The following is a 20,667-nucleotide window of genomic DNA, read 5'->3' as shown; positions in this document are numbered from 1 at the left end:
TTTCCCCAAGAGCCTATCGTAGAAGTTGGCAATCTCATTTTCATTTTACTCCCCTATAGTTACTGAGAAAGCAGTATTTTTCCTTGTGCTCTTTAAGACTTCTTTTTGCAAACTGAATTTCAGTCCTGTCCTAGTTAAGTTGACTGAGGAGCAGGTATGTCCCAGCCTCTGGCTCCTACCCGACATTAGCTAAGTCTTAGTCCATTTAGTTCCTTGTGTCTCCTCTCATGCGTGACTTAGTTCCTCTTTCATCAGTGGGTCAGCTCCTTGAGACTCTGCTTATGTTGCACAACTTAACCTTAAGTTAGTGTAGCTTATAGAGATGCCGTACAAATATCTGTAATAAGACAGGGCCTCTTTTTCCAGTATCCCTAATTTGAAGCTGGTAATTAATTACTAAGGTTTGCTAGGTCGACTAGGTAGCAAACTGAATAGGAGAGTAAAAGAAAAATCATTGTTAATGAAGAAGTTTTCACCTCTATCTAAATCAAGAACTTGAAATCAGGATACAAGCAGGATAAGCTGAGAATTAACATGTATGCCTATGATGGGGGCAGGAAATTAGCCCTCAACAGAATGTTTGATACACGGAGCAGGCCTTTTTTGGGGGGATTGGGGGAGAGATCTTCCATTGTTCTTGAAAAACACGATTCTGTCAGGTTAACTTTCATTTTCCCACGTTTGAGGAAACCATGGATACTGTGTAAGCATGATGGTACATGGCAGCTGACAGTCATTTTGCTGAAGCCCCAGTAGGGACTGTGGTAAATTGGAGAGCAAATGTTTTGTGTAAAGGGAGATACTGGAGCCATTATTAGGGTATAACCAACCAGGTGCCTTGTGGTAGAGGGGTCCCCATTTTCCAGTTATTTCACATTTTTCTAGGGAACACCTCTGTTTTATTTTTATTTCCTATAACATTTTTTAAACTGGACTAGCCACCTATCTGGTTTCTCAGCTCCTTTAATTTTTCTTTTTATCTCATCTTAGTTCTCAACCTTGTTTCTAGTGGGGCTAATCTTTTCCCTGAAACATTCTTGCCGCTGTTGATTCTGTGCTCCTCCAACTGGATTGATCTCCCCAATTTCACCATTCCCAGTCCTAGATCAGAATGTTTAAATATTTTTAGAAGTAGCTGAAGATAATTATGTTAAATCTGCAGGTATTAGAAACATGAATGAGAAAAAATATGCCGTAAGATTAAAATCTTCAATAATAGAGTATGTTTGCAGTGACATACTTACTGAGCACTACTTTGTAAGGCACAGTGTTAGTCTTCAAAAATAAATTCTGTCTAGAATGAATTGATTGATATAATTTATGTATTTATAAAGATAATTAGCCATATAATGGAGTAAAATGATAAGAGCCAAAATGAACAGTTTATATATATATGTATCTGTTAAGTCCCATAGGAGTTTAGAGAAAAAGGATTGTTTTAGAGGTTGGAATATAGCATGGTAGACTAAGATAATTTTCCCTTTTTGTATTCATAGGTAAGCAAGCAAATGTTGTAAACATTGTATTTTGGTTATATTATGGATAATTTTTGCTATTTTGTTAGCACCTTGCCGGAAATTCGACTGCTTGTATGTGAATGCTGCATAAAATAGGTCTTGTGAATTCTAATTTAGCAAAATTCCAACTCCTAACCTTGTAAAGAAGTTTCCACTCTGAAAATATTTTTTATTGGTATGTCTTTCTCTTTCTTCTCTTTCTTGAGTGAAACTGACTATAAAAGTAAAGTAAGCTTTAAAAAAATTATCTGTCTTGAGTTGCTATAGTTAACTGGTTATTTGCAAAATGCATTTGTTTCACCATAGCAGCTTGAAACCAGTTACTTTGGGCAGATTTAAATTTATAACCAGCCAAAAACTATGTTGGTATATTTTGGGTTTTTGGTTCCCATCTTATTCTCACCAGACTGAGAGATGGGTATTGAAAGCATTTACTAGAGTTTTCCTAATTTGTTTTTTAAATAATATTTTTGCATATGAAAGTACTTTTGCCCATTGTAGAAAAATCAAAATACAGGGCATTATAAAGAAAACCAGCCACCCAGAGATAGCCACTTAGCATTTTGCTGTTTTTACTTCTACCTGTTTTAAAGAATCTATGTTATAAACATAGTTGGGTTCATAATTCACATAGTTTTGTATTCTGCCTCATTTTTTTAACTTAACATTACACATAGATCTTCCTGTGCCATTCCAATTTATTTGAAAAGAATGGCTGTAGAACATTTTCTCGTGTGTATAATTTATTTAAACATTTTTCTTTTTCTTTTTCTTTTCTTTCTTTCTTTCTTTTTTTTTTCTTTTTTTTTTTTTTTTTTTTTGAGATGGACTTTCACTCTTTTTGCCCAGGCTGGAGTGCAGTGGTGCAATCTCGGCTCACCGCAACCTTCGCCTTCTGGGTTCAACCGATTCTCCTGCCTCAGCCTCCCGAGTAGCTGGGATTACAGGCATGCACCACCACACCCGGCTAATTTTGTATTTTTAGTTGAGACGGGGTTTCTCCGTGTTGGTCAGGCTGGTCTCGAACTCCCAACTTCAGGTGATGTGCCTGCCTCAGCCTCCCAAAGTGCTGGGATTATAGGCATGAGCCACTGCGCCTGACCCTAAACGTTTTTCAGTTGTTGATAGGTGGTTTTACATTTTAGACTGTTCTAAATAATTCTACAATGAATGTGCTTGTGCATTAATTGCTTGAGTCTGATTATTTTTTAGACTAGATTTATAGAGTAAAATTACTGGCTTAGAGAATACAAATTTTTAAAAAAAACCTTGTTAAATCAGGCAAATTGCATTCTAGAGAGTATGTACCAATTTCCACCTGCATACAAGAGTGCCCATCTTAACTGTATCTTGTCAATGTTGAGCTCAATATAGTATTTTAAATGGCACCTCTCTTTTCAGTTTTGCTTGCTAATTGAATTTAATAATTTTTTTTCAAAATGTACCCATCTAAACCTGTTTTAGATGTAAGTTTCAAGATAAACTACTTTCCCTAAAGTTCTTAGTGAAGTGGGATAGTGTTTGATGCTTTAAAAAAATAGATTGCAAAATAGCATGTGTAGAATTACATTTCAGGTAAGCATTGTAATACTGTGCGGCATCTCTGCTTGGTGAGTATGAGTGATTTAAAAATTTTCTTTGTGCTCTTTTGTGTTTTCTAAAATTTGTTTAATATAATAGAACTTTGTAATTAAGCAACAGTTCAAATGCTCTACCTCCTTAAGAATTTGTAAGCCATGCAGAAGCTTTGCCTTCTTGATAATTTGGTGTAGTATTTCTTTTTACAGTAATACTTTGAAGTTTCTATATTTATTTAAGGAAGAAAGGGGTATTTCTTGTATCAATAGTGGGCACTGACCCTCATGTTTTCTGGGAAACAGCTGTAGCAAGACTGTTTCTGTTTCTGACTTATATATGAATATTTTTAAAATGATAGCTTGAATGAGAGTGTGAGTGTTTGACTTGCTTAGAGAAATGTAAGAAATTTTATTGGAATTTATATTAGCCTCTTGATACACCAATATTGCTTAGAGGCCGAGTAATCCAAAAGTTAGGAATGCTAAGTGTTCTTCATGTTCAAATTAATAAAAAGAGGGATGAGAACACTTTAGAACAAGATGTCCAGCAACCAAGTAACAAATGAACAGTTTTTTAGATTTAGCTTGTTGTGAATCTATTTGGGCATTTCATATACAGTTAAATGACCTCATTATAAATGTTCACTTGGTACAGTACATTATGATATGTTAATCAAAACCACTGAAAGTCATTGTTACATAACTTTTTAAAGATAACTTTTTTTCCTAAATGTAGAGTATGAGCTAATCAGTATGAATTATCCATTAAATTCAAAAGGTAAGGTATTAAAAAATACATTGAAAGCATCTGTTATATGTTTACCTGAATTCGTAATGCAAGAGGTAAGTGACATAGATTAAACTGAAGTACCGTGCATATTTTCACAATATAATCAACTTGACATCATAAAATAGTCTCAGAGCTCAAGGTATTAAAAACACTACCTAATTCTTTTATCCTCTCTCCTTCCCTCACTTTAAATGGATTTTACCAGGTTTTCTTTTTTTTTCTTTTTTTCTTTTTTTTTTGAGACGGAGTCTGGCTCTGTCGCCCAGGCTGGAGTGCAGTGGCCGGATCTCAGCTCACTGCAAGCTCCGCCCCCCGGGTTCACGCCATTCTCCTGCCTCAGCCTCCCGAGTAGCTGGGACCACAGGCGCCGCCACCACGCCCAGCTAATTTTTTGTATTTTTAGTAGAGACGAGGTTTCACTGTGTTAGCCAGGATGGTCTCGATCTCCTGACCTCGTGATCCACCCGTCTCGGCCTCCCAAAGTGCTGGGATTACAGGCTTGAGCCACCGCGCCAGCAGGTTTTCAAATAGTAAGTTATGTGAGATTTTTTTCCCACAGAGTCTCATTAATTAAGTGGAATTTCTTTTTTTTTTTTTTAAGACGGAGTCTCGCTCTGTTGCCCAGGCTGGAGTATAGTGGCGCGATCTTGGCTCACTGCAACCTCCACCTCCTGGGTTCAAGCAGTTCTGCTTCAGCCTCCCAAGTAGCTGGGGTTACAGATGTGCGCTACCACGCCCAGCTAATTTTTTTGTATTTTTAGTAGAGTTGGGGTTTCACCATATTGGCCAGGCTGGTCTTGAACTCCTGACCTTGTGATCCGCCCGCCTCTGCCTCCTAAAGTGCTGGGATTACAGGCATGAGCCACCATGCCTAGCAATTAAGTGGAAATTTTAAGGGAAACATTTTCTGGTATGAGACATTTCTCCCAGGAAGATCTGGATTGCATAAAAAGTTCTCTTTTATAATGTTACATACAGCTCACATTCCTGAATTACAGTATTTCAGATTTTCTCTTGACCATAATGAAATAATAGACATTAATAATATTCTGTTAATTTTGTCAGTGTTTAACGTGGGAACAAAATACCCCAGAAGAATTTTATTCCGGTTATTCTAAGGAGAGAAAACAAGAAAAATAGCATTAATTACAAAAGTTTTCAATAACCAATTTGTTTCCTTGACAGAAATTGATATGCCTCTAATCTGATATACAGCTTTAGAAAGTCACATACTAATAATAATATTTTGTCGTTTTGCCTTAGATGTGTTCTTTGTGCCATTGTCCTGGAGCAACAATTGGTTGTGATGTGAAAACATGTCACAGGACATACCACTACCACTGTGCATTGCATGATAAAGCTCAAATACGAGAGAAACCTTCACAAGGAATTTACATGTAATTATTTAACTTCTCTTTAAGTTTTTTTTTTTTTTTTAAACAATTATACTTTCTTTGGGCTTTTGTAAAAATTTTTCCCATTTCAAAGCATTTCATCGTCATCAAAAAGGGTGTTTTTGATAAGAAATTTAATACTTAGAGAAATAGTACAGAAAGTTTAATAATATTTTTTGAATCCAGCTAGTGAATGGGGGTGAAGTGTACTGCTCATTTTCTTAACTTGAAAAGTGTGTTTAGTTTGCTTACTAATTTTTGATTTCTTCATTTTTTATAGGGTCTATTGCCGAAAACACAAGAAAACTGCACATAACTCCGAAGGTACATCATTTAGCCACGTTTCAGCCACTTTTCAGTTTCAAGAAGAAATTTGAGTACAAATTAGTGAATTGTACTATATCAATTTTAACCATAAGATATATCTCAACATTCAGTACATTTAAAAGAATTAAGTGTTAGGATAAACTAATGTGCATAGTAAAAAGATCTGAACTTTTTTTTTTTTTCTGAAACGAAGTCTTGCTCTGTCACCCAGGCTGGAGTGCAGTGGCGTGATCTCAGTTTACTGCAACCTCAGCCTTCCAGTTTTGAGCAATTCTCCTGCCTCAGCCTCCTGAGTAGCTGGGATTACAGACGCGCGCCATCATGCCAGCTTATTTTTGTATATTTAGTAGAGACAGGGTTTCACCATGTTGGCCAGGCTGCTCTTGAACTCCTGACCTCGTGATCCACCTGCCTCAGCCTCCCAAAGTGTTGGGATTACAGGCATGAGCCATCGCGTCCAGCCAAGATCTGAACTTGTAAGAAAACTTTTACCCCAAAGTCCTTGTAAAGCATATGTTGAAAATCTATCTTTAGTAAGAAATTACGCTGGTGGCTGCATGTTTCGTTTCTTTTTTTTTTGAGACGGAGTCTCACTCTGTTGCCCAGGCTGGAGTGCAGTGGTGCAATCTCGGCTCACTGCAAGCTCCGCCTCCCAGGTTCACACCATTCTCCTGCCTCAGCCTCCCGAGTAGCTGGGACAACAGGCACCTGCCACCACGCCTGGCTAATTTTTTGTATTTTTAGTGGAGACGGGGTTTCACCGTGTTAGCCAGAATGGTCTTGATCTCCTGACCTCTTGATCCGCCCACCTCGGCCTCCTAAAGTGCTGGGATTACAGGCGTGAGCCACTGCGCCTGGCCTCGTTTCTTTTCTGTTTTCTTTCTTTTTTTGAGACGGAATCTTGCTGTGTTGCCCAGAGTGCAGTGGTGCAATCTCGGATCACTGCAGCCTCTGCCTCCTGGGTTCAGGCGATTCTCCCGCCTCGGCCTCCTGAGTAGCTGGGATTACAGGCACCTACCACTACACTCTGCTAATTTTTGTATTTTTAGAAGAGACGGAATTTCGCCATGTTGGCCAGGCTGGTCTTGAACTCCTGACCTCAGGTGATCCACTCTCCTCGGCCTCCCAAAGTGCTGGAATTACAGGCGTGAGCCACTGTGCCTGGTCAGCTGTGTGTTTCTTTAAGGATGCTAATTGGGATCCTTGCTACTGTCATAAATGATGTGAACTTGGTAATAGTAGTACATTTTGTGATCACCAGGCTTTCTGTTAAATTTTTATTCACATTTGTAGTACTTAAAAAAATGCGAATGTGTTAATAAGTAACCAAATTTAAAATACAAACTTTAAACATTATTTTATAGTTTGTTTCTACTTAAATTTATATAAAACCAGGTTAGTCATGTTTATATGTAGTTAGCCAAGTTGTACTTGGTCTGTAAAAAGTATGGGAAAACTCTGATACTGAGTTCTGACTTGTTTCAAACATTTTCAAACAGATGGTTTTGATACTTTTACTAGCAATATAAAATGGCTTAGATGTAATCTGCAATTGTTCTATTCCTTCATTTAGATTAGAAATCTTTAAAATTTTTGTTTGCTTTTGAGAATATGTTGCTTAGAATTATAATGGTTTGAGCACTGTTGTTTTAGGAAGTTGTTTCTTTTATAAAGATTTACCTAATTATTGGTATTCGCATGTTAAAATTGGTGGCCCTTTTTGATCTCTAGATCTTGGCTTTTGTAATACAAAACAATATTGTTTCCACTTCTGGACTTGAGATTAGTCCAAATACTTTAAAGTGTTGGTTAAAAACACAGTCATTAGCAAAATCTAGTCTTTAAGGTAAACAAACTGGTTAAATAATAACAATGTTTTTTGAGGTGATAAAATATGACGCAAAAAACCTTAATAATGCTTTTCTTCTGTTTTCTCCTCACTGAATTCTAGAATTGAATTGGAAAATCCTTTGTGAAAGATTGAGTATGCTTTTCCACCTTTAATTATTTCAGATTTTAACAGTACATTTATTTCATACTCTTTAAGATTGTAGTGGCCCTATATGGTTTTTTCTTAATCAATTTTTAATTTTTGTGAGTACAGAGTAGGTGTATATATTTGTGGGGTACATGAGATATTTTGATACAGGCATGCAATGTTAAATAAGCACATCATGGAGAATGGGGTATCCATCCCCATTTCAAACAATCCAAGTTAAGCTGAGGATTGAGACGATGTTATGCTGTATGTTAAGCTGAGGATTGAGACTCATGATCTGATGAATACAAGTATGAGCACACTGAGACAGGATATTTGAGATAATTAAGGATGATTAATATATACTGATTAATATAAACAGCTCCCATTTTATTTCCTGAATTTCTGAAGCTGATAGTACCATCTAGTGGTAGGGAGAAGTCACTGCAAACTATATAAAGGAGAATAATTTTGGCCGTGTTTTAGCACTGTGAAACTTAATAGTGAGAGATCTAAATTCATACTTTTCAAGACAACTTTTCTTTTAATGTAACTGGCAGCATTATTATAACTTCAGATTTGTGATACAATTAATTTGAATTTGGGATTCGATGTGTACGTCTGTAGAACAGTGGACGGGGGTTTGTATCATTTTTATATATAGTGTGTTTATATTCACATTGTGGACCTTGAAAGAATAATTCTATAAAGTATTAAAGCTTTATGTTTATTGATTTCTGGCTTTTATCACATTGATCTATCTCAAATTTAGTTGATTTTGAGTGCTTTGTCAGAAACAGAACTTCCAATTATTCCATTGTTCTAATGGGAAACATATGTTCTCCTTTATGATCGTGATTTATGATGGGAGGTTATAGGATTGTATTTCAGGGACTGTCTTTTAAGAATTGTGCTGCACTAGTCTCCAGAGCAAAGAGGAATTAATATCTATGGTAATGTCTTGGTCATTTGCCATCTGTGGCTCAATACTTACTTTGCTAATACTTGATATGATAAATGCTATTAATATATCATTCAGTCTGCCATGTTAGCTTTATATAAAATGAGCTGTTTTGAAATACTAAATTTGAGAATAATTGCATAATATAGCAATTCAATTTTCCCATCACAAATAAAATATTATTGAATATTAAATACCTAAAACCTATGTCATCCGTTTTGCTTCAGAAAAAGTGGACTGTGAATTTGAAAAGCAATTTAAATTCCATATGGAGTTTTTAACTATCATTATGTCACTAGGTTATTAGAATGCCCATCCCAGGAACTATATGTATTTACCTGTTAGTGGTGATGGGCTTAGATAAGCTGCCTATAAAATCATTCCAAACATACAAGAAAGCATTTCTGGGCTGGCGCAGTGGCTCACTCCTGTAATCCCAGCACTTTGGGAGGACAAGGCTAGTGGATCACCTGAGGTCAGGAGTTCGAGACCAGCCTGGCCAACATGGTGAAACCCCGTCTCTACTAAAAATACAAAAATTAGCCGGGTGTGGTGGCGCACATCTGTAATCCCAGCAACTCAGGAGGCTGAAGTGGGAGAATTGCTTGAACCCAGGAGGTGGAGGTTACAGTGAGCCGAGATTACGCCATTTGCACTCCAGCCTGGGTGACAGAACAAGACTCAGTCTCCAAAATAAAAGGAAAGCATTTCTGATGCAAAATATCTCCCCTATCAATGGTGACAGTTAACTGAGGACAGAGTCCCTCTGGAATTATATACAAGCTGGTAAATATATTTCAGCTACTATTTGCCAGGCCTGTTAGGTAATTGGGGAGATAGGGATAAATTAGATGGGTCTCTGCCCCAAAGGGCTTGAAGTCTAATGTGAGAGATGTACACTAAATAAATAGTTGCACAAGTAATAGGTTACAATTGTAATAAATCATATGAATGAGAAATTAGAGTGCCATGAGCAAATGTTTGGGGGGACCTGTGAGAAAATTTCTTTTAAATTAAGTCTTAAAAGACTAAAGAGGATTGGAGGCACATTCTATGCAGAAGGAACAGGATCTTTGAAAACTTAGACAGGAAGGAACTTGATACTTCCAAGGAATTGATAGAAAGCTATGTAAGTAAAAGATAGATCGGGGCAGGCATGGTGGTTCATGCCTGTAATCCCAGCATTTTGGGAGGCTCCAGTGAGGAGATGGCTTACGGCCAGGAGTTTAAGACCAGCCTGGACAACATAGCAAGACCCTCTCTCTACAAAAATTTTAAAAATTAGCTGAACATGGTTCTGTGCACCTATAGTCCCAGCTACTCGGGAGGCTGAGGCAGGAGGATTACTTGAGCCCAGAATTTCAAGGCTGCAGTGAGCTACGATCACGCCACTGCACTCCAGCCTAGGCAACAGAGTGAGACTCTGTCTCTTACTCAAACAAAGAAAAATGATAGGTAGAGTGGCACATGAGGTTGGGAGGAGAATACATGGGCTAGATTGGTAGGGATTTTGAATATCATCGTAAGAACAGCAAGAGGTAATTGAGGGTTTTAAGCAAACAGAATGGCTTGTTGTAGGAATCCTGTTTAGTAATGATAGCAGGCTTGGACTAGAGTTGTAATTACGGGGTTGAGCAGAAGTAGACAAATTTAGGAAGAGTGTTTGAAGATAGAATTGATAGCACTTAGCAGGTGCATCCAGTATAGAGATGAGGGAAAAGAGATATTAGAGATGACTCCAAGGTTTCTGGCATATGCAAATGGGTGACTGATGTTGCCATTTGCTTAGATAACAGGAGAGGTGAAATAAGCTTTTGGGGAAAGTTGATGACTTAAGTTTGAAAGATCAAGTTTAAGATACCTATTGGCCGGGCGTGGTGGCTCAAGCCTGTAATCCCAGCACTTTGGGAGGCCGAGACGGGTGGATCACGAGGTCAGGAGATCGAGACCATCCTGGCTAACACGGTGAAACCCCGTCTCTACTAAAAAATACAAAAAACTAGCCGGGCGAGGTGGTGGGTGCCTGTAGTCCCAGCTACTCGGGAGGCTGAGGCCGGAGAATGGCGTAAACCCGGGAGGCAGAGCTTGCAGTGAGCTGAGATCCGGCCACTGCACTCCAGCCTGGGTGACAGAGCGAGACTCCGTCTCAAAAAAAAAAAAAAAAAAAAAAAAAAAAAGATACCTATGAGCTAGTTAAGTGGGGATATCAGAGAAGCAGATGGATTGATTATATGGTTCTTGTTCTCAGAATAGAGACCTTGGCTAGAGATAGAAATTTGCCAAGTGAGAGTATAAATAATTGCATCTTTGTGAGTGGAGTAAAAATCCCCTAAGGAGAGAGTTCAGAAGAGGAAAGGGCTTAGGACTGAGCCTTGAGGAACTTTAACAATTAAAGGCTGGGTATAGAAGGATGGGCCTGCAAAGGGAGAGAGAAACAATGGCTAGAGAGGGAGGAGGAAAGTCAGATTAGTGTTACATCCTGGAAACCAAAGGAAGGAAGAGAGTAGTTCCTGAAGGAACCAAATGGTCAACTTGGTAGACTGTTGAAAAAGCATCCATTGGATTCAGTGACAACGGAGCCATGGGTGACCTTAGAAAATAGTTTGGGTAAAGTAATAGGGGCAAAAGCCATATTGATACGCACCTTGGCAAATGGGAAGTGAGAAATTGGAGATTTGTGACATGGCATGTTACATACATGTCAAAATTCATAGAATGTACCACACTAAGAGTAGTACCCTAATGTAAACTGTGGACTTCAGGTAATAATGATATGCCTATATTGGTTCATCCATTGTAACAAATGTACCACTCTGGTATAGGATGTTAAGAGTAACACAGGTAAGCCTCCTAATACGTTTGCTTGTAAAGGGGAGGGGAATAGTTAGAAGGAAGTTAAAGGGTGGCTTTTTTCCCTTGATTAATAGACTTTATTTTTAGAACAGTTTTAGGTTCATAGCAAAATTGAGCAGAAAGTACAGAGTTCCCATATATCTCCTGTTTCCCAACCCCTAACACACACACACACACACACACACACACACACACACACACACACAGAGCCTACCCACTATTAACATCCCACACCAGATTGGATGATATTGGCACATCATTATCACCCAAAGTCCATAGTTTAAGTTAGTGCACTCTTGGTGTGGTACATGCTATGGGTTTTGACATGTATATAATGACATGTACCTACCATTACAGTATCATACAGAATCATTTCATTGCCCTGAAAATCCCCTGTGTTCCACCTGTTCATCCCTTTTCCCTCCCAAACCTCTGGCAACCACTGATACTTTTACTGTCTCCATAGCTTTGCCTTTTCCAGGATGTCATGGTTGGAATCATACAGTGTATAGCTTTTTTCAGATTGGCCTCTTTCACTTAATTGCCTTTTATTTTTATTTATTATTTTGAGACAGAGTCTCACTCTATCACACAGGCTAGAGTCCAGTGGCTCAATCATGGCTCACTGCAGCCTCAGCCTCCCAGGCTCAAGTGATCCTCCCACCTCAGCCTCCTGAGTAGCTAGAATTACAGACATGTGCCACCACACCTGGCTAATTTTTTTTTTTTTTTTTTTTTTTGGTAGAAATGGGGATTTGACACATTGCCCAGGCTGGTCTCGAACTCCTGGGTTTAAGCAGTCCTCCACCTCAGCCTTTCAAAGTGCTGGGATTACAAGTGTGAGCCACCACTCCCAGCCTTTGGCTTTTTTTTTTAAGGAGGAGAATTAATTGATTGATAGACACTTATGAGAAAGGATGCTTTGGGCAGGAAGAGATTGAAGGTAAAGGAAAAAGGATTCAGCACACAAGCAAAACAACTGGCCTGTGATAGGAGGGTATTTCCACTGTAGTAGGAGGGAACAAAGAGGATAAGTGGCTCCTATCTGGTCTGTCTTCTCTGTGAAGGAGAATGTAGCGAAAGGTGTGAGGGTTGGAAGCTGAAGGAAAGAGAACTATTTGAAAGAATAGCTCTGAAGACAGGGAGAGGAAGTTTGCTTGGAGAAATGTAAGGTTTCCAGAATAGGTTAAGGGCGCTGTTGAGGTTAGTACCCATGAGTTTATGCAGTGATTCCCATCAGTCAAGTGATGTGACTTTTCCACCAGTAATTCAGGATCCTGTAAGTGCATAGAGAAAGTGGCTAGTAGGGTAAATAAAAATTGGGATTTTGCCAAGTGAGTTTAATGAAGTAAAGGGATATGGGTGTTTCAGATATTTGCAAGAGAGCAGTTTGAGCGAGATAGGGAGGGAAGTGATGGCAGGAGAACAAGAAACAAGAAGTCATCAATGGACTGGAGGTTCTAATAGGGTTGAAGAACAATGAGAATGAAAGTACTTAGGAAAACAAGCATTTGTGGTCCCAGAGTGTGACATAGGGATGTCAGAAATAGAACCATTTTATGTGATTATAAGGTTTTTGAGTGTGGTAAATTGGGGAGAGTAATGCCCAATTTACCAGTACACCAACACACCTCCTAGTATTATAAAGCCCTGTCTGTCCCTTTACTGATTGTCTTCTCTTCTTAACCACTATTTTCCTCATCTTACCTTCTTCCTGGTTTATGTTCCATCTTCCTCCTCCTAAGTTCTCACATCATTTAACAGTGTGAAGTAGAAAGGATATCTGGACAGAAAGTCTGAAACTGCCCCACGAGGTCTTAACTTGTTTAACTTATTCACAAGGCGAAGTGTCCTCATGTATCAAATGAGACAAATTTTAGTTTTGGGGGAGTTGGGGAGGGCATAATTTAGTGACAGATATGTGACAAACATTAAAATACAGTGGTGACATCATGGCTGCATTTTACTCTTAAACCTTTCAGGAAAAAATGTGTATGGATATTGAGAGAGAATGAATGATAAAGCAAATGTGGTAAAATATTATTTTTAGAATGTGAGTGAAGGGTATACAGGAATTTTTATGACAACTTTTTTTATAAGTCTGAAATTACTTAAAAAGATAAAGTGGTGATAAGTGTTAGAACTACAGTGACCCACAAAATCCCGTGATTTCTGAGATGGTGTAAAGGAATCTTTTGTGCCTAACCTTAGAGGCTATAGTCTGTATTTTATTCAAGGACCTGGTGGATTCCCTAATGGACAGTTCTGAAACTTTATATTAGAAATTGCGGCCGGGCGCGGTGGCTCAAGCCTGTAATCCCAGCACTTTGGGAGGCCGAGACGGGCGGATCACGAGGTCAGGAGATCGAGACCATCCTGGCTAACACAGTGAAACCCCGTCTCTACTAAAAAATACAAAAAATTAGCCGGGCGAGGTGGCGGGCGCCTGTAGTCCCAGCTACTCGGGAGGCTGAGGCAGGAGAATGGCATAAACCTGGGAGGCGGACCTTGCAGTGAGCTGAGATCCGGCCACTGCACTCCAACCTGGGCCACAGAACGAGACTCCGTCTTAAAAAAAAAAAAAAAAAAAAAAAAGAAATTGCTTGTCAAATGATAGAACTCAGTTTATGTTTCAGGAAATAGGGTCACCATAGTTATGTTAAAAGTATCTTAAAAATGTTATAATTTATGTAGATTTGCAGCCTTTACCTGCTTTAATATTTACTTGGTGTTTTGTTTGTTTTTTGTTTGTTCGTTTGGTTGAGACAGAGTCTCATTCTGTTGCCCAGGCTGGAGTACAGTGGCACGATCTCGGCTCACTGCAACCTCTGCCTCCCTGGTTCAAGTGATTGTCCTGCCTCAGCCTCCCGAGTAGCTGGGATTACAGGCAAGCGCCACCGCGCCCAGCTAATTTTTCTATTTTTAGTAGAGGCAGGGTTTCACCATGTTGGCCAGGATGGTCTCGATCTCCTGACCTCGTGATCCACCGCCTTGGCCTCCCAAAGTGGTGGGATTACAGGCGTGAGCCACTGCACCTGGCCACAGTTTGCATTACTTTTATTAAATAGAAATATAGGGAGATTTCGATGTTGGTATTAAGCTCTTTAAAAACCTTTTAAGTTGAGTAGCACTGAATAGACTTATGAAGTACTGGGAAGCAGTATTATATACTGGTTAAGAGTATTGGCTTTGAAATAAGGTCTGTATTTGAATCTTAGCTCTGCCACATCCTAGGCACATGAACTGGGGCAAATTACTTGATCTCTCTCAGAGGAGAGCGTTAGATATTGCATCTGTAAAATTTGTTTTGTTTTGTTTTTTTTAAACCTACCTCATAGGATTATTCTAAGAATTAAATGAAAAATAATGTGTGTACAACTCTAAACAATGGCTCAGTACAGGCATACCTTACTTTATTGCACTTCAGTTTATTGTGCTTCACAGATACTGCATTTTTTACAAATTGAAGATTTGTGGCAACCTTGCATTGAACAAGTCTGTTGGCATCATTTTTTCTGACAGGATGTGCTCACTTTGTTTCTGTCACATTTTGGCAATTCTCACAATATTTCAAACCTTTTCATTTTTTTTATCTGTTATGGTGATCTGTGATCAATAATCTTTGATATTGCTATTGCACATTGTTTTGGGACATCATGAACCGTGCCCATGTAAGACAGTGAACTTAATTGATAAATGTGATGTGTGTTCTGGCTGCCTCCCCAACCAACCATTCTCCATCTCTCTCCCTCTTTTTGGGCTTCCCTATTCTCTAAGACATAACAGTATTGAAATTAGACCAATTAATAGCCCTCTAATGGCCTCTTAAGTGTTTAAGTAAAAGGAAGAGTTGTACTTTTCTCACTTTAAATTCAAAGCTGAAATTATTAAGCTTAGTGAGGAAGGCGTGTTGAAAGCTGAGACAGGCCAAAAGCTAGGCCTCTTGTACCAAACAACCAAGTTGTGAATGCAAAAAAAAAGTTCTTGGAGGAAGTTAAAAGTGCTATTCCGGGGAACACACAAATGATAAGAAAGTGAAACAGCCCTATTGCTGATATGGGGAAAGTTTTGGTGGTCTGGATAGAAGATAAACCAGCCACAACATTCCCTTAAGCCAAAGCCTAATCTAGAGCAAGCCTCTAATTCTTCAATTCTATGAAGGCTGAGAGAGGTAAGGAATCTACAGAAGAAAAATTTGAAGCTAGCAGAGGTTGGTTCATCAGATTTAAGGAAAGAAGTCTCCATAACAATAAAGGTGCAAGGTGAAAGCAGCAAGTGCTGATGTAAAAATATAGTGAGTTATACAGAGGATCTAGCTAAGATCATTGGTGAAGTTGCCTACACAAAACAACAGATTTTTAATATCAATGAAACAGCCTTGTATTGGAGAAAGATGCCATCTAGGACATTCATAGCTAGAGAGACGTCAATACCTGGACTCAAAGCTTCAAAGTACAGACTGAGTCTTGTTAGGGGCTAATGCAGCTGGTGACTTTAAAGCCAATCCTCATTTACCATTTAAAAAATCCTAGGGCCCTCAGAATTACAATAAATCTACTCTGTTTATGCTCTATAAATGAATGATAGCACATCTGTTTATAGCATGGTTTACTGAATATTTTAAGCCCACTCTTGATACCTACTGGTCAGAGGAAAAGATTCCTTTCAAAATATTACTGCTTATTGACAATGCATCTGGTCATCCAAGAGCTCTGACAGAGATCTACAAGGAGATGAATGTTGTCTTCGTGTCATGCTAGTACAGCATTAATTCTGCAGTCCATAGAGCCCATGGACCAAGAAGTACTTTGGACTTTCAAGTCTTATTATTTAAGAAATACATTTCATAAGGCTGTAGCTGCCATACATAGTGATTTCTATGATGAATCTGGGCAAGGTAATTAAAAACCTTCTGGAAAGGATTCATCATTCTGGATGCCATTGAGAACATTTGTGATTCAAGGACAGAGGTCAAAGTATTGACGTTAACAGGAATTTGGAAGAAGTTTATTCCAACCCTCACGGATGACTTTGAGAGGTGTAAGACTTCGGTGGAGGAAGTCACTGCAGATGTGGTAGAAATAGTAAGAGAACTAGAATTAGAAGTGGAGCCCGAAGATGGGACTGGATTGCTGTAATCTCATGATCAAACTTTAACAGATGAGGAGTTTGCTTCTTATGAATGAGCAAAGAAAGTAGTTTCTTGAGATAGAGTGTACTTCTGGTGATGATGCTGTGAACATTGTTGAAACGACAACAAAGGATTTAGAATATTCTGTAAACATGGTTGATAAAACAGTGGCAGGGTTTGAGAGGATTGATTCTAATTTTGAAAGAAGTTTTCCTGTGGGTAAAATGCTATCAAACAGCATCTCATTCTATAGAGAAATATTTCACAAAAGAAAGAGTCCATCAGTGTGGCAAACTTCAGTGTTGTCTTAATTTAAGGAATTTTCACAGCCACCCCATCCTTTAGCCATCCACCACCTTGATCAGTTAGCAGCCAACAGCATCAAGGCAAGACCCTTCACCAGCAAAAAGATTACAACTTACTGGAAAGCTCAGATGATTGTTAGCATTTTTTTTTAGCAATAAAGTATTTTTAATGAAGGTACATACCTTTTTATATACATAATGCTATTATACACTTAGTAGACTACAATATAGTGTAAACATAACTTAAATGCACTGGGAAGCGAAAACATTCGTGTGATTTGCTTTACTGCGATACTTGCTTTACTGTGGTAGTCTGGAAGCAAGCCCACGATATCTTGAAGATGTCTATAAATACTGTGTTCTATATCATTATTATTCCTTTAAACTTCCACCTGCTTTTATCACCATCTTTTCATGTACTCTTCCTTAGATGACAATGGAATTTAAATTCTTTGTACTTTAACTTGGAAAATTTTAGTAGTGTATTCACATTGTGGTCTTTGCACCATGTAAAACTGACTCCATATTCTTTTTTTGTTTGTTTGTCTCATTCTGTCACCCAGGCTGGAGTGCAGTGGTGCGATCTCGGCTCACTGCAGCCTCCACCTCCCAGGTTCGAGCGATCCTCCCACCTCAGCCAAGTAGCTGGGATTACAGGCGCCCACCACCATGCCCGGATAATTTTTGTATTTTTAGTAGAGGCAGGGTTTTGCTACGTTGGCCAGGCTGGTCTCGAACTCCTGACCTCAGGTGATCTACCCGCCTCAGCCTCCCAAAGTGCTGGGATTACAGGCGTGAGCAACTGTGCCTGGCCTACTCCATATTCTTTCTGATTCACCCATGTGCAGAGTACTGTGTTAGGCATTGTGTATGCTCATGTTTGATTTAGCACATTGTACAAACTTTCATTATAGGAAATTTCAAACTTAAGCAAAAGTAGAAATAACAGCATAACGTTTCATCTTTATCCCCCACTCACTTTCTTCGTCTGGATTATTTTGAAGTAATCCCAGGCATCAGATTTCATTTTAGCACACTTAATAATATATTTTGGGTGTATGCTACAAATTTGTATATTCATGTGCATGTATATGTGCATGTGTTTGTATATGCATGTGTATGTGTATATATATTATATACATATATATATGTATATAAATCATTTACCTGATACCTTTCCTGAAAAAGCAGGAAACTGAGTTCACAAATGACTCCGCACATACAGAGTAAATGCACATCATGTTTACACTGGAAAGAGCAGGACGAATGTCCTCCAGTTTTCCTTTTGCAGCAGCTATGAAGATTCAAAGCAGAGGTGGTGATGTTTGCCTCAATCTTAATGCCTGTCCTTTTTGTTTGTTTGTTTCTTTTTTTTTTTTTTTTAACTCTGACAAACATTTATTGAGTGCCTGCAAGGTGTGAGCACCTTGGGGAATTTAAGAAAGAGTCCCCATGTGGACAAAGAGCTTACAGTCTACACAAGATATGCCAAGAGTATTAACTAACAAATATAATTTTATAGTTTACAAAGCATTTTTCACAAGTAATTTCTTCAAGCAGCCTTGTAAGAAAGGTATTAACATTAGTCCCATTTGACACATGAGGACACTTGTGAATGGTAAGTAACTTAACCAAGTTAAGACCTAGTAAGTGGCAATTTCAGACGTTCTGTCCAGTTATCCTTTCTACTTCACACTGTTAACTGATGGGAGAACTTAGGAAGAGGAAGGTGGAGCGTAAACCAGGAAGTTGTAAAATGAGGAAAACATTGGTTACTAAGAGAAGAGAATCAGGAAAGGGACAGACAGGGCTTTGCAGTACTAGGAAGAGATTTGGTGTCCTGGTAAGTTGGGCATTCCCCTCCCCATAGGGGCCAGAAAAGAGCAGAAGGGTAATAGAGAGGGGCCTGGCCATTCTAAAGTGACACAGACATCTGCAAGCTGTGCTGATAAGAGGCTGGGAATATTTGGTGGCTTGGGAAGGAGGACAACCCTGTTTTGTCACCTACTTTATCAGCCTGGATTTTTAGAAATTGCAGTTGTGAATACAAGTGTAAAATTTTACCTTTTATCGTATTTATTTTGAATAGGTACATGAACATTGTACAAAAATCAGGCTTTCCTGTCACCTGTGCCCTTGTATCCTTTTCTGAATTCTTCTGCTAAAAGCAAACACTACTATCTGTGAGTTTCTTGTGTTTCCTTCCAGACCAATTATGTGCATACATAAGCATAACTGTTCTTTTTCTAACATCCAGGAGCATATGGAAATGTGTATTTCCATGACAATGAATATTACTATTTTAAGAGCATACTTGTAGTTATTCACTGACATATACGTATTTGTCCCAGCTCTGCCATTCTCTAGCTTTGTGACCTTGGGCAAAATTACTTAACCTTTCTAAACTTCCTTATCTGTAAAACAGGGTGGTGGGGGGTGAAGGGGGGGTTGGGAAGATGACCGTTACAACTTTGTGGAGTGATTGTGAGGCTCAAATGAGATAATGCATATAAACCACATAGCGTATCTGGTATAGTGAAAACTCGAAAGCTCAGATGTTAGCTCTTACTATTCTGTTTCCAACTTATACACACATATTTACAAATGAAAGCTGTTAAGATACTGTACAAGTGAGCAAAGATAAATGGAGAAAGATGTTCATCACATTTGTAACAGCAAAAACACTGAAAACTTACAAGTCATAACCATAGGGGGCTGGTTAAATATGATGGATTACTATTAGCTCTTACATGGAAGGAGGTAAATTCCTATATACTGACATGGAAAGTTGTCAAGCTATATTAAGCGGAAAAAGCAAGATGCAGAATAGTGTGCTTAGAATACCATTTTAAAAACGTGCATATGCAGAGAAAATAATAGCATTTACTGAAAGCGTCTTATATGCCAGGCACTGTTTTAAGTACTTTACATGCAGGAATTCATGTAATTAATTTAAGAACACCCTGAGGTAGGTTTCAGGTCCAAAGATACACAGTATGTGGAAGATCCAAGATTCAAACCCAGACTCTTATACACTGAGGTTGAGAAAAGAAGCAGTTAACAGTGTTTTCCTTGGTGGGAGGTCAGGAGGTTAGGGAGGGAGGCAGGTTAGGGAGCCTGAGGAGCCAGCTGGAAGCACACAGCAGGTGGAAGTAGAAGGTGAAAGGAAGATTTTCACTTTTTTTTTTTTTTTTTTTTTTTGAGACTTGCTCTGGCTCCCAGGCTGGAATGCTATGGCGTGATCTCAGCTCACTGCAACCTCCGCCTCCTGGGTTCAAGTGATTCTTCTGCCTCAGCCTCCTGAGTAGCTGGGATTACAGGCGTGCACCACCACACCCAGCTAATTTTTGTATTTTTAGTAGAGACGGGGTTTCACCATGTTGGTCAGGCTGGTCTTGAACTCCTGACCTCAAACAATCCACCCGCCTTGGCCTCCCAAAGTGCTGAGATTATAGGCGTGAGCCACTGTGCCCAGGCCTAAGGATTTATCTATTAATAAAATTGGTTATATCTGTTTTTTCATGATTACAAATAATACTGCAGCACCTTCCCTTATACATAATATACTTATGTACTTACACGAGTGACTCTATGAGATAAAAGTCTTAGAAATGGGATTGCCAAGTCAAAGGGTCTATGCATTTAACGTGGGGAATGAGTACTGTCACGTTGCTTCTGAAACTGTTTACCCAGTTTATGTTCCCACCAACAGTGTCAAATTCCCATACCTGTGCTAGGTATAAGTCTTTTTGTCTGATTATTTCATTTAATTTTAATTTCCATTTTCACTGGTGAGGTTGGGCGTCTGTTCATGTTTTTTTGTCATTTATATTT

The 20,667-nt window shown here is 38.8% G+C and overlaps 1 protein-coding gene across 5 annotated transcripts in view; it reads left to right on the top strand.

Moving 5' to 3' along the window:
- PHF6 (PHD finger protein 6) overlaps positions 1-20,667 on the top strand; it is a 56,224-nt gene that overhangs the window by 14,642 nt on the left and 20,915 nt on the right. For all 5 annotated transcript variants that reach the window (XM_073013392.1, XM_007992742.3, XM_007992741.3 and 2 more), the window contains exons 4-5: positions 5,148-5,281; positions 5,559-5,602. In XM_073013392.1, coding sequence (XP_072869493.1) covers positions 5,148-5,281; positions 5,559-5,602 — 178 coding nt within the window. The remainder of the gene's footprint in view (positions 1-5,147; positions 5,282-5,558; positions 5,603-20,667) is intronic.

The sequence above is a fragment of the Chlorocebus sabaeus genome, chromosome X (assembly GCF_047675955.1).
Source record: "Chlorocebus sabaeus isolate Y175 chromosome X, mChlSab1.0.hap1, whole genome shotgun sequence".
In the NCBI taxonomy this organism is placed as follows: Eukaryota; Metazoa; Chordata; class Mammalia; order Primates; family Cercopithecidae; genus Chlorocebus; species Chlorocebus sabaeus.
This window is presented reverse-complemented; position numbering and strand designations above follow the sequence as displayed.